The 15,148-nt window shown below is 37.9% G+C and overlaps 1 protein-coding gene across 1 annotated transcript; it reads left to right on the forward strand.

Moving 5' to 3' along the window:
• The first annotated feature begins 1,036 nt into the window (after positions 1–1,036).
• LOC112978647 (epidermal retinol dehydrogenase 2-like) lies at positions 1,037–10,715 on the forward strand. Its single transcript, XM_026092292.1, is given in 6 exon segments — positions 1,037–1,120; positions 1,123–1,365; positions 5,891–6,022; positions 7,472–7,566; positions 9,978–10,100; positions 10,622–10,715. Coding segments are annotated over 6 exon segments (771 nt in total).
• Positions 10,716–15,148: the final 4,433 nt, after the last annotated feature.

The raw sequence follows: 15,148 nt of genomic DNA on the forward strand, positions 1-15,148 counted from the left end.
GTCGTCAGCTTTTTGTGGCACGTCGCTCCCTATCTCAGCCTGGCAGGCAATGCTGGAGGGTTATCAATCTTATTAATAACCTGGAGAGTTATTAATGCTTGCCTGGCGAGAATTTTTCATTTGGTACCACTGAAAGTGCAGCCAGGGGGCTGCAGAGCCCTGGGAGGCAGCAGCAGCTTCGCCCAAAATGTGGCAGCTGGGGAAGGGCTAACTCCTAGACCCAGGATAACCTTTTGATGCTTTCATAGCAATGACGCTATGAAAGGGTTTTTTTTTTTTTCATGGTTATTGCACTGTTGAGATTTTCAAGTGTTTCCCTTCTTGTTGGGCTTTGAGTGATACTCATGTAAATACAAAATTCAAAACAGAATTTTACATTTTTACCTGATTTGACTGTATGTAACTGACCTTGCTGTTAAAAGGATGGTACACTGCAAACTAAAGCAAAAGAAATGGTATGGTCTAAGGGCAGGRTGGAATTCAAAGATCATAATACCGTGCTGTCCTGCATATTTGCTAATTCGCTCACAAATCAAAACATACTATGTGATTTCAGCCACGCATTACTGGAAAATACACTATGTGGGTAAGTGTTTGTTGCCTACTCTGAAACTGCAAGGCACATTTTCTGCTAAGGAAGACACCTTCCATTCTAAGCTTGATATCACCCCAGTGTTTTCAGTACTTTTCTGTTCAGCTAATATCAATTTGCTTTAAAAACGAAGGAGTCTATAGGCAGTGCCACATACATGTATAGAATCTGTTTTAAAAAACCTCGGTGGAAGCTGAGGACTGAAGTAGCAGGCATGTAGGATCTAGTAGAAGCTATTTTCTTTAACCCTACTAATAGGAAGCTGGCAGCTTTCATGAAACAAGTCTTTAATTATATTTTGTATTTGTGCAGAAGAGAGATGTAAATGAACTAGCTCTTTAAAAGTCAATCTCTTTTTTTAGTCTCAGTGTTTTGATGTTCCAGTAAAATATTGTATTTCTGGGTTTTTATAACTAGAAGAGCAGTCTTTGTGCCTGAAAAATCATGCTCAACTTCAGAAGCATCCTGAAGACACTACAGTTCCCAAAATTTTTCATTTTTTTGCTCTTTGAGGCTTTCATCTCATTCATATTTCCTTCATGCAAAAAAAWTTTCCTGGGGAAGTAGTGCTTATTACTGGTGCTGCAAATGGGATTGGAAGGCAGATTGCCTTAAATTTTGCTCTTTGGGGAGCAACCTTGGTTCTCTGGGACATTGATGAAGAAGGTAACAAAGAGACAAGCAGATTAGCCCAAGAAAATGGAGCCAAAAGAGTGTTTGCCTACCAGTGTGACTGCAGTAATAGAGAAGAGGTCTATGAACAGGTAGAAAAGGTAAGACATGGCTTCTTGCTTCTGATTTGGCTTTTTGCTTCTGATTTTTACTTGCTTGTAATAGTCTATCCTGTTTGTTTTCTTGGGTTTTGGTGGGTTTTTTTTTCAAAGATGAAATTTTAGTAACCATACTATTCAATAGAGAGAAATAATCATGTAGGGCATTTTTTCTCTTTTTGACACGTAACTTCTAGATGAAATTTAAACTATTTTTGCTATTAAATAATTAGGTTTAATCTGTTCTGTGGAGACTGATACATTTCAGTTCTTCATTGAAATAAAGTAACTTCTTTCAGATTAAGAGTATGGTAAATTATCTGGCAGAGGTTAGCTCCATATATTGGCTTGCTAGGCTTTAAAATTTCTGTAAGATACCAAGGAAAAAAAAAAGATCCATGGAAATTGTTGAGAGGATAGTTCCCTTTTCTTATCCATTTGTTTAGAAAATTGTAGTTCCATAAGGGTGATGTGGGGTATTATGGTTTCAAAAATGTGACCAGGAGCCAAACTTCATAATGATGCAACTTCATTTCATTTTTCAGTCAATCCAGCTGGAAGATGAAGTGGAAAAGAACTCCAATTTAAGTAAGACTCTTGTTGTGCTGACCTATATTTTGTAAACTATTATATTTCTCTTCTATCATCAGAGTCCAACCTCTGGACTGTGTTCTAACGTTATTAATTTTTACCTGTCCTTAAATGGTCAGTGTACTACCTGAGAACAACTATGAGAATTTATAGTTACTCATTCTCCCATTCTGCCCAAGGATAAATTCTTCTTTTGTTAAATTCTCAGTATAKGTACATATGTACATGATTCACAAGTCACATCTTTGACATTCTTTGTCTGAAGGCATATATCAGAGAAATTGGCTAAAATGTTTCCTCACACACAAATGTTGATAGATTGTTTTGGAATCGCCTGAAAAAATAAGTTAATTTTTTATGAGTTGTTAGGTGTGCTCTTTGTTTTGTGGTTGTTGCTTGTAATTTTAACTAAAACAGATTCATTCTTTCTGAACATGGATATGAAAGTTTGAAATAAATATATTCTATCAAGAAATGTTCCTGACAGGGAGTACTTCTAAAGAGTAGACTGGATTAGTAGTTTGGGATTGCAGTTCTCATGCTTGCAGTCAACAAGGTATTATTTTACTCTCACTTCTTAGCAGCATTTGGGACATAGCCAACTGAAATAAGTGGGAAAAAATTCCTGTTGGGGCCATTGGTGAGAGACTTTAAGAACCACAGGTAGTATCGTATTATTAGCTGGACCACGCAGACAAGGATATATATCATAATAGCATGCCTGTAAGCAGAGACAAGTAAGCTGCTGAATGTTCTGGCCTGCACTGACCCAATACACAATGCCCAAGGAGGACAATCTTTAACAATTATTTGGCTAGTACAGATCACATAACCTTTACAGTGTAAGTCACTGGCTACTACTCCATGCTATTTTAGCCTGTGAAAAGAATCCCAGTAATTTCAACATTCTTAATATCAGTTAATATTTCCCAGCCAAATAAAAAAATCAAATCTGATCAGTACTTCAAATGTGACACCATCTTTATTTGGAGTGACACTATAAATCAAATGGCATATCTTCTGGGATCCTCTTCTTGCAAGACAAAATTACTTCAGAACTTACCAAGATCAAATCTCTTTAAAAAAAAATAACATTTTTAATTGGCACTATCTCCCTATTCTAATAAAGCTATTTATTTCTTGCAAAAACATGTACCAAAATTATTAGTTGAAGCTCAAACGTGCAAATTCTCTGTTGGACTTTTCTGTTGATGTTGAATGTTTGGAAATGATTTGTTTGTTCTTAGTTTAACAGAATCTCAAAATGTTTCTGTTGTGCACTCAAGTCATTCTCAATCTCCAAATGCATTAACTGATTCAGCCAAAAAAGGAATATTAAAGTCTCCAGCCTGCAGAATTTGCTCTGCCCTTATTAGCAGAAAGTATTCTGAATTATAAAGACTGACCTACAAGCAGAAACTTGAAGAGCTGTTTCATACTCATGAGTTGGTGTAAAGGTGTTAAAATATTAATTCTACCAATATCTTGCATGAATTGAATAGTCTTATAGGAATCTGAAAGTCTGAAAATTTTTGAGAGTAAGAACCCTTGAACAAAGGGCCTTCCTGTGCTCTTGGAAATATGTGCAAGTTTTTGATTGGTGATGTGAAAGGACTTGAGCTAGGACACAGAAGATAAAGCAATAACAGAAAAGGTCATTAAATTATTTGGTTTTACTTGGTATATTTGCTGCAGAGAAACTTAGATTTCCTATAATGGAAGCTTGCCTTCTAGGAAGCAAGTCAGGGCACTTAAGTTCCTAAGGAAGAGGTTTTAGAACAAACTGATGAAGTGAATAGTAACAAATTTTCAGGACCAAAGAGGGTTCACCTGGGAATTCTAAAGGAAGTCAAATATGGAACTGATGAACTATAAATGCATGGGTGACCTATTGCTGTAACAGGTTACCGTGTCCAAGGAACAAATAGTAGCAAATATGCCAATTTTAAAAAGAGCTTGAGAGGACACCAAGAAACTACAAACCTGTCATAGAGGAAATTGGCAGAAACTATAAAAAAGAACAGAATTAATAGACATCTGGAGAAATACTTAATGGAGAATAACCAGCTCGAAGTCACGTTTGCCACAGTTTTTTGGGGCAGTGAGTAAAAAGCGTGAATAAAGATGAATGGAGTAAAATGCTGCTGATTGGGAAGCTAAGTTGTCATGTGAAGAAAGGGAGGATCCTCATATGGATCAACCAACCAGTTAAAAGGTGCAAGACAGGAGAGACTATGGATGTATTCCCCAAAGGAAGAGCTGGGTATTCCTGCCACACTCAATAGTGTCTAGATATGCATTCATTTGTGCAAGATGGAAAGGTGCTAGTATCTGAGCTCCGCTTGCCTATGACTGCCTGACACAGCTGGAAGAGCATCAAAACAATCTTCACCGAGCGCTGAGGCTCCCTGAGAAAGCCAAAGCAAGGTCAAGTGATGGGGCATCAGAACCAACCACCCATTTATGCRCTATCACAGAATGGTTGAGGTTGGAAGGGACCTCTGGAGATCATCTAGTCCAACCCCCCTGCTAGACTGTGGGTTTTTATGCTTTTTGTAATCATTTTAAAATCTATGAGACACCAAGTAACTACTTGCCTCCAGTACAGAAATCTCTGCAGTGAGCCTGATTCCTAATGCTGTAAATAAATTTCGGCCATGTGCTTTAATCAAATCCAAAGCACAGAATAGAATCTCTTTATAACAAACCCGGGCAAAGTTAATGGTGATTTTGCCTTTCTCTCCAAGTGATGTCATCTGCATATTTCATGGTAAATGCATCTATACCCAAAGCACCTGAATCACCCAGAGAGCTATGCTGGATCTTTGCCTGTTCCATATATTCATAAATGGTCTGGAAAAAGGGTGGAACAGGAATGTGACAGAGTTTGCAGGTAGTATTGTAGTAGTTTTAGTGCAATGAAGTTAAAGTTGCAAGTGTTGCCTGACACCATTTGCATTGTACTAGGCAATAAAACAACAGATTAAATTGAAGGTTTATAAATTCAAAATAGTGTATATAGCAAAAAAGTAGCCCAAACTATACCTGTATCATGACAGTCTCTAAATTGGAGACCGATGTTAGAGACACTTCAATTAGTTCAATGAAAGTATTTGTTCAGTATTGTTCAAAAAGGCAAATCAAATGTTAGAAACTATTAGGAAAGGAATCAAGAACAAAGCCAAAAACATCCTTATGCAAGTATAATTCTCCATAGTATGTTCAGATCTTCAGTACAGAAGAAAATTCTGCTCTCTATCATAAAATAACAATAAAAAAAAAGGAACTAGAGGAGTTATAGAAAAAAGGCATTGAGAATTACCACAAATACGAAAAGCTTCCATATGTAGAGATTGAATAGACTGGGACTTTTTTACTTAAAAGAGAGGCACATGAAGCAGGATGTGGTACAGAYAGATGAGTTCACAAGTATCATGGAGATGATAGCTAAGGAATAAATACAGTTTCTCACAATATGAGAACTAGGGGACAAAAAGCATTCAGGTGACAAAGTTAAAGAATGCTCACAGTGCACACTTATACCTAAAAAATCTAAAGTATTCTAGAGTTCAGGAAGCAATTAGACAGATTCTTGGAGAAAAAAAATGATCACAGTGTATTAAACACAAAGATGTAGACAGAATATCTGGCTCAGGAAGTTCCTAAATTGCAGCATGTGAAAAGCTGAGGATTACACTGTATCAGTATAATCCTTGTCTTTTTTACTGCTCTCCATCACGAGAGGAGGGCTATGGGGCTAGATGGACCTTTGATCTGAAACAGTAAAACAGTTCTTACATACTTACGTTTCTGGTATAGATGTAAATGATTGCAAATATTTGTGTAAATGTAGATCATATCACTAAAGATTTCATAAACAAAGCACAAGAGGAAAGAATGCCTTCTAATACTTTCTGTTTATCCTTTTCTTATTCAGGTTAGAAAAGAAGTTGGGGATGTCAGTATTCTCATTAATAATGCAGGCATACTGCTTGGGAAAATATTCTGTGGCTTTCCAGACACCGATTTTGAAAAAAACTTAAGAGTTAGCTTCCTCTCTCAAGTCTGGGTAATGTATTTTTGCTCTCATGGATATCTGAGATGTACAGGCAACTATTTTAGTGTAAAAATCCTCAAATGGCACCCCCATGGGGCACCCAACTTCGAAAAAGGGTGGGAACGGCATTGAATGGGGGAAAAGAGGTTGTTTTAATCATCCTGGAATTGGAGACACACCAAATGGACAGTCTGCCCCACTATGTCTCACTCTGGCACTTCTCAGCMCTGTTAACAAAATACTGCCTGGGCACTCTGGTAAATCCAAAGTCTTTGCGTAACTATATCATGAAACAGACTTTTTCTGTAACAACCATGGCTGAAGTTAGTGTGGAAATAATGGCATGTTACTTTTCTACTCCAGATGTTTGCTGACATTGGAGAGCTTTGTCTAATAGACTTGTAACATTCAGGGAGGCACAAACATGCTGCATATACTGGTGTCAGCCTTCACGTTATGAAGAGTGGGTTTTACCTCACTGACTTCTCCTCACTTAGGGTTGAGAGTTATCCTTGTGCTTGCATGCCTAATCAGTATCTCCTTAATGTATGCAGAGAATTAGTCTAAATAGTATATATTATCTTTGCCTAGTTTTCATACCTTTGAGGGAATTCTCTGTTATTTTGAGTCTCAGCTGACATTTAGGAGGTTTCCTTAAGAGGGATGGTTACTCTTGCCCCCACATTTGCTGCTTATATGCCTGAACGAGCAGCCTGAATCAGAGAGAAATGCAGCATTGCAACTCCCTTGCTAAGTGACCCCTCCTGCTGGAAAGTCATTAGAAATAGGGAACTGTTTCAGATAAAAGTTGTTCCAAATCCTTGAAGCAAAGGAGCTATGAGGCAGGTTCTTCAGGCAGGTCTGAAGACACATAGGGCTGGATGACAGGGACTGTTACAGTGRGCCCCAGTCAAAAAATTGTACTGGGCACGCACTTCCAGAAGCGAACAGGCATTGCAGCAGATCTCAGCTATTGAAAAAAGTTTGTAACTATTCTGTCTTTTTCTTCTCTTCCTCCTCATAAAATACCAGCATCTTCCACATATAATTAGTATCATGCACAGCGGTGGTTCAAGAGGCCACAGTTGTCAGTCAGTTTTAGGTTTATAACAAATAGGTTCTGTTGCCGGCTGAAGTCCCCTTGATGTGTTGACTTCTAGCTCCCTCTTGTGTATCAAATCTCTAGTAATAGAGGGCTCCAAATGTGAGGAATTATGAGGCAGAGAAAATAAAAACTTTGCTGCTTTTAATGAAACATGATTTTAGTGATGACAGATCTTCATATAGAAGGTTGTGGTTCTAAAGCTGTCTTTCTATCATAAATTCTTACAGAGCTGGAAGATGAGTTTGACTTCTTGTGTAATGAAGGTCTAGAAAGTGAATCAGTTTGTAAAACCTAATTTTGAATGCAACATTTTTAAGACATGTCTCATTTTAATGATATTTTATTATGTGTTTCAGACTTGCAAAGTCTTTCTCCCAGCCATGATTGCCTGCAATCATGGACACCTGGTTAGTGTAGCAAGTACAGCAGAATTCTTGGGAGTCTACAAAATGTCAGGTTAGTATCATCAGGCATATGTCAATAACTTTTCTTGGAGATTTCAGAAATGCTTCACTTAAGCAGTTTACGCCAACATATTGAGCACTCAGGAAGAGCCTGCAGATACAGAAGGTGGTGGTATATTGAAGAAGAGGATGGTGGTATGTTACCCAAACAGCACAGGGAGCTCAGTGAAGATTTTACTGGCTTCTYTGCAGCCTGTCTTATCCCCACAGGAGAAGGGCAGTACTCTTCTTACACAAGCAGCGAAAGTGAGCCTATGTACATGTTGTCCAACACTGCCTGTTACCTGTTTTTCTGCAGATGGATGTTCAGAGCCCTGAACCATATGTGGGTTATACGTGGAACTTTACATTTGGTTGGAGAASGGGTTTGGGGCTCAGGAGGTTTTTTGGCAGATTTTTCATTAAAATTAATTCAGATTAATTGTATTTTAAGCTATTTAACAGCTCCATATTCTCAGCTGCTTCTCTCAGAAGAGTTGGCTGCTACAGTCCTGATTATTTTATGTCTGCTACCCAGTCTCTCTTCAGCCAGTCTGACATTCTGATTGTATCTCTCAAGTTGCCCTATGAGAATGTAAACTTTGCTATAAGTATCKTTTGTCTCTTCTGCTGATTGATGGTGTTACTGGTTTTTGTTTTCCACCTATTATTATCAGGTTAGATTCTATACTGATTATAGACCAAGCCCAGCTTTCACCATTTAACCATAAATGCACATGAGAGCAAGCCTGCCAGTCCAAGCATTCAGACTTTTTACAAGTTAGCTAAGCATTTTTTGGTTGTATGGTTTCATCATCCACTACGGATAAAGCTCTAAAGAATAAAAGACTGTCTCTGATGACTGTTTTTGAAGCTAATCTTCTAGCAGAAGTGGATTTAGCTATATCTATTTTCACACATATTAAAAATAACTTAGTAAACTACATGTAAATTCCCACACTTAAATAAGGCTCTTACAGTTGCAAAATCATAGAATAATTTAGGTTGAGAGGAATCTCTGCAGGTCACTTGATCCAAACCTCCAGTAAAAGCAGGCCTAACCTAGATCAGGTTGCACAGGGCCTCATGCAGGCAAATTTTGATTATCTCCAAGGAKAGGGATTTCACATGCTCATCTTGATGGCTCTCCACTGGATGTACTCCAGCATGCCAATGTTTTCCATGTACTGGGGAATCCGAAACTGGATGCAGTACTCCAGCTGCGGTCTCACATCTGGAATCAAACAATAAAAATCAGATAGGATTCAGTATACCTGTGCAAACAAAATGATACTGTAGTTGCAAAGCAGAACAGAAGGAAAGATAATAATGGGTTGAAGCAGCATTTATAAGTAGATTATTTAGACTTTACAACTAGAAATGGTTCCTACTGAAGTGTAAGCTGTGATGGGGTTTTATCTGTAAAAAATACTAGTCACTAGATATCTAGATACTACATATTCAGTCTCTAATTATTGTAAGTTTGGTTTGCTTTTTAATTCCGTATTTTTTGCCCTATTGGTGCACACAACTACCTCTCTTGACATAAGAAATCAAAACCCTCCATATGATCAATAACTAACATGCAACAGGGACTGCAGAGTAACCTTGCAACCAAGGAACGGTTAGGGATGGCACTGCAGTATTTAAGGCAAGCTTTCTTATTTGTCAATAAAAGGGACACTGCTGTGGTTCTTTGCCCAAGATAATTTTGGCACTGTGATTACAGTCACGACTGTCAGGATACCTGTGGCCAACCCTCATTAACAGTGCTCTGATATTCATATTAGCAGGTACTGTATTTCTCTGAGTGAGCATAGCTGTGGTGTCAGTACCTGGTGGGTTACTGTACTGTTGCAGTGACGAAGGAGGCTGCAGGCACTGATTTAGCCATTGCAGCAGTGCAGTGCCATGATTTTGGTTTCTCTGTGCTCCGTTCCTGCTTCCACCACTCATCACTCTACAGCAGCTTAGACGATGCAGAGCCCAGCCTATCTCCTGTCAGACGGGCTGCAAACAAGCCAGCTCCTGGCTTATTTAGCTGTCACCCCAACACCTAGAGTAGAGAAAAGGGAGGTGCGCAGAGGGCTGAACTCTTATCCACAAAACAGCATTGAATGGTATACGCTGCAATTAGCTGGGAAGTTTTGAAAGCGACAGTCAGTGTGGGCACTAACTTCGTTAGGTTCTGGACAGGGCCTGCACACAAGTTTTTCATTAGCTGTTAAAATTCACATCACCAAAATTTTTTCAATTTATTTTGATGATAGGAGGAACAAATAAGATTGGAGACTTACTTTCAAGACTACTTGAGGGGAAGGAAGGAAGGAAATTCTTACAGGAAATAATTTCTGTGTTAGAAWACATCTTAAAAGTAAAGTTGTATAATTTCATAAAGCTTTGTTTCTTGTTTTACCAGAAATGAACTTTTACTTCCCATTTATGATACAGAGTATGTAGCCAGCAAGATCATGGATGCAATTCAAAAGGAAAAGTTTTATCTAATTGTGCCTCTGACTTTACGCTTGCTTGCTTTCAAAATGTAAGAATGGGACTCTTGTCTGCTATCATTTCTTTCTTTCCTTTGTCATACACTTGCAAAATCAGCAGGAAAGTTTAGTAAAAAAGTTCATTCAGTTGGTATGCCTGCAGTCAAATCAGTTATATATTCTGAATTATGAAGAACCAGTGTTTTTAATTTTTAATAATTTAGGTGACCAGCATTCCTCTGGCAACTTCCATCTCTAATACTTTTCTTAATCTATACTCAGATACAGCATAATTTCAAGAATTTTTATGGGATGGTACACTCTGGCAATATACCTGGACTAGAACTCCYTGCTTTCACTAGCTGCCTCCACCACCAACCAGGCTCTTCGCAAAACTGCTTGAGCTGTCACTCAGTTTCCTCATTTGTAACATGGAAGTGTCAAATGCATTATTGCCAGACACTAGAAGTATTACACACATGCTATGAATTTACCATTTCTTAGGTTAGTAGAGTTCATTTTTCTTTAAAAAAAAAAAAAAAAGACGAGGCTAACTCTGTGTTTGTCTCCTCAGTTTCATTCCTAGGAAAATGCTATTGCTCAGCCTATCTTACCTTAAGATCTCCAACAGCTTGGATAAACTCATTGGTCTGAAGAAAAAGGATTGAAATCAAAATGTTCTGAAGACCTCAAGTGCCATCTAATTTATTTTTTCTGAAAAAAAAAAACAGCTAAATTTTAGCTAAATCAATTTTTAATCATTTTTTTTTTTCAACAGAAGACTTGCTTCCTGTATAATATTTGACATTGGTCAGGATGCAATATAACTTTTAATAACTGTCTTTTAATCACTATTGTTTAGCCCCACCCTACTCTTTATTTCATGACTGCACACTGCTTAAATATTTAATTGAGCTCTCAATAAAAGTCTCAGTAAGATCAGGCAGGGATGTTTGTCTTCATTTCATAGGCTTGGAATTCTCGATTCCTGAGCAAAATTTCAAAACATAGAAACAATTCACTACTGTTCATGCAGAAAGAAAAAACACAGAGAGTTGAACCTACTTCACATTTTAGGCATTTTAGAAAGTCCAAACAATCTCCCTCTCAAGCTTTAGCAAAACATCACTATTTTCAGCAAAGAAACAAGTCAGATCTATTCTCAGCAGCCCCAGATAACTTTGGCTATTAGAAAGTGAAAGGCTTAAGTGAAAGGGAAAAAAAAAGAAATGAAGTGCACTTGCATACTGAGCAAGTTTCCAAGGCCCAACATACTGCACAGTTACTGCACACAGCCAGGGGAACTCTACAAATTTTGTAAAATACTGCCAMACTACACAGAAGAGGCAGAGTTTAAAGCCAGCCTGTGTCAGTACCCGCTGCAGATCGCTGCAGGGTGAGCACTGGTGATGTCCATGGTCACCTGCGTCTCTTCTCTGACTGCAGAGGCACCTCTGCTGCTCTGGAGCACCCTGCTGAAGGCAGGTAATTGCATCCTGGGGCTTGTGTCCCAGGTTAGGGCCTGAAGAAGGCATTCTGAATTGGACCAGCAAATTTCCCATAGTCTCCTTAAGTTTGAGAGTACTTTGAGGAATCTGTGCAAGATGTCTTTCGCAATTTTCTGAGTCGTTTTTGAAAAACCATTAACATTAAAAATTAACTATATACTCTGTTAAGTGACCAAGAAACAACTTTGCGTGGATTGTATTGCTGAGCAACACAAGATGCTAAAACTTCAAAGAGATAGCACGCTTGTTAGTGTGAAACATGACTGTGCTGCAAATCAGAGGAAAAGGAATACAGGCAGGAGGAATACCTCATGAATCTTGGACAATTATGGGCTGCCTTTTGGTCAAAACTTCTTTTTTAATTTAGAGATAAGTTAGATTCCTGCTCCTTCAACTGTCTCTAAGAGAAATCAGAACAAAACAATACTTAAGGAAAAAAGTCCCTCAAAGAAGTCCTAGAATTAGAACACAAAAGCGTGTGCTAACATGAGACATTCATAACTTGCTTGATAAATAAAATAAATTTGCAGATCAAAACAGGAAATCTACAAAGTATAGTTTGAACAACTCCACACTGAGGAATTGAAAAAAAACTCAACTGGTCATTTATTGACTGGGTTTGTTAACATGTTTATATTGTATTTAATTAATCCCATACTTAAGAGCTTCCTTCCAACTATAAATGCCTATGAGAGTGCACACTCCAACTAATCACCTATTCTGTGAAATCTCAGTGTTTTCAAAGTGCACATCCATTCAGAAAATTCTTTACAGAGATTACCTTATATATATTACTAGGAAATTTGAGAGAAGGAGAAAACTATCTGAAATTTGTCTCTTTGGAAAACAAGCTTCAYTGATTTATATTCTGAAAAACTCTATAGGTAGTTAGTAATTGAAATATTCTTTTCTTCTTACTAATGAGACAGAAATAAAGTAAAAATTGCTTCCTGAAAATAATGATCACCTTTTCTCAATTGAAAACATGTTGAATATTGGGCTTACCTTATTCCAGATGAATGCTGCAATTTGTGTCTGAATCTATAATTTTGTAAAGTGTGGTTACAGAAGACTATGCAAACATAGTCTCAAAACTTTAAAGGCTAAAACCTAAACACTAGATTTACTAACAATAGTCATTATTTAGCCATAGAGTTCTTCTGAAATGTTTTATTAAGTCATGAAGAACCACACAAACATGTAATTACCAATTAGCAGTACTTTAAAATTTCTGTTACCCTTATCGCACTTCAAGTCATTTGTCAAAAGGGGGTGTTTTTTTTCTAAAACACATTTACAAATGTGGAAATGGTTTAAAATGTTTTTAAAGATACAAAACAAAAAGAAACAAACTCACTTTAAAGTCTCCTTTGTAAATCTAAGTGGTTAAGTCCAAAAAGAAAAATGAATATTTAGATAAATTGCCAAAATGGAAATCCTTGAAGACACAGAAGATAATATTCTTAAGATGATGGCCTCAAGCTTTATACCCTAGTTCAATATTCTGTCTTGCTTTCTATGCAATATTTGTTAACATGACCTCAAATTTCTACTGTTACTCCCACAATTCCACAAAACCAGTAAACGGTACCCCTGTGTAACATGCTTTTCCATTTTTCAGATTGAATGTGTGTTCTATTTTAGCTCTTCTTTCTGACCATTCACCAATCTAATTGCAATTTGCTCTCCCTTCACATCTTCACATGGAGTGTTTCAAAAAGTTACTCCTGTCTTCTTCCCTGTATCACCAACCTCCAGAACTTAATTGGCAGGCTTAGGAAAATTAGACAGCACATACCTGAAAGCTCCCAAGACACACTGATAAGCAAGGAAGGAACAAGAAAGACTGAGCAAGAAGATTAATTTGGCCCAAGAACATCTGCCAGTGAAACCAGTTAAAATGCAGAGTGGTGGCATGGAGCAGCATTAGGGCTCTGCTGTCCAGCCAATGGTGGGTCTCATCATTGGGTCTGAAACCTGCACAGCATCATGAAGGTTTGCTCCATCCTGCTGTGCCAGTGCCACTGCTCCATGCAAGGAGCCGGGGGGCCGTATTGTCTCTGCAGCCATTGCAACCACTTCCAGCTGCATGTCTAATAGCCATCAGGGTGAACATACCCGAGTGCAGGGGAGAGCCAGAAGTGTATTTGTCTTGCTCACCGATAGAGCTTATGCAACATTTAATACCTCATTTCATTGCTTGCACTGCAGAGCTGATGTGCAGGACTTACAAAGCAAGAGACATGCAATTCCAAACAGTTTCTTATTCCCTTTTGAAAGGAGGCTCCCATTTGAAGTAGTTAACCACTGCTGTCATTAAGCAAAGATTTGGTGGACTCTCCAGAATTAAAAATCTGATATGTCAARATGAAATATTTGCAACCGAACAGAACATTGCAAGGGTTCAACAGGGTCTCTTTTTGTATTTTTTTTTCTCAGTTTCTTTAAGTGAAATATGCCAACCTTACCACAGACATTCATAGTTGTGAGTTTACCATCTATATACGTAGTAAGTGAGGGGATTAAGAATGATATAAAGGAAACTGCCTTATTTTCTTATTTCACCTGCTCTGCACAGTCACCCTACACAGCCTTATTGCTGCAGTCTCAGCCAAGGGCTCTTTGGCTCCATTTCTTCAGGTTAATCTGCTTGTCTCAAGAAGGAATTTGTAAGGCTTATGCTTTATAAATCTCACAGTGACCTGCTAGATCTTCTTATCGGCACCAGTATTAGTAACTTGTTCTTTTCCAGGAAAATACAGGAAAAGCATTTCATTGTATATTTGCACAGAAGGGAAGTGTGATGGATCATGTAACAGAATTCTAAAACTGTAAGCTAATACCTTTTTTATTAAAGTTCAGAAGATTCAATGACATACTGTTCCTGTTTTTTAATATAAAATTATCTTTTGTGTTTTAAAACTTCTGCTTAAGAAGAAACTCAGAGGTCCTACAGTTCTTGAGAAATGTATGTTTTCCTTATTTGAGGCTTTCATCCTATTCATATTTCCTCCACACAGAAAGAATGCTGCAGGGCAAATTTTATTACTGAAGCTGAAAATGAGACTGGAAGACAGTTTGTCATAAATTTTTCTTCTTTGGGAGCAATCCTGGTTCTCTGTGAAACTGATGAAGAAGAAACAAGCAGATTAGTCAGATTTGCTATGGAGTGAACCTACTTGGGTAACTGCAGCAATAGAGAGGTTATCTGTGCAATGCCAGATAAGTTATGGCTTCTTGCTCCTGTTTTATACCCATTGGTACAATATACCTTTTCAGAGCACATTTTCCTCCTTACAGAGTAAGCTGTAGAATCAAGTATCTTATAGAGAACATTAATCACATTCAAATTACAAGCATTTCGAGGAAGGAAAAGCTTGATTAATGTTGGGTCACCGCGTAACCTAACGAGAATCCTTAAATAAACCCTAGCAACAACCACATGCTACTTTCATTTCTCAGCAATTTCTGTAACTATTTCAGTGCACTGACTCTGACACTCCCCATGCTCCCTGCAAGTACACCTGAACAGCTAGGACAGTGCTCAGGGACACAGCACCCTGCGAATCCCAAACTCCCAGATCAGGAAAGAA

Source organism: Apteryx rowi, unplaced genomic scaffold, assembly GCF_003343035.1.
Source record: "Apteryx rowi isolate R43461 unplaced genomic scaffold, aptRow1 scaffold_959, whole genome shotgun sequence".
Classification (NCBI taxonomy): Eukaryota; Metazoa; Chordata; class Aves; order Apterygiformes; family Apterygidae; genus Apteryx; species Apteryx rowi.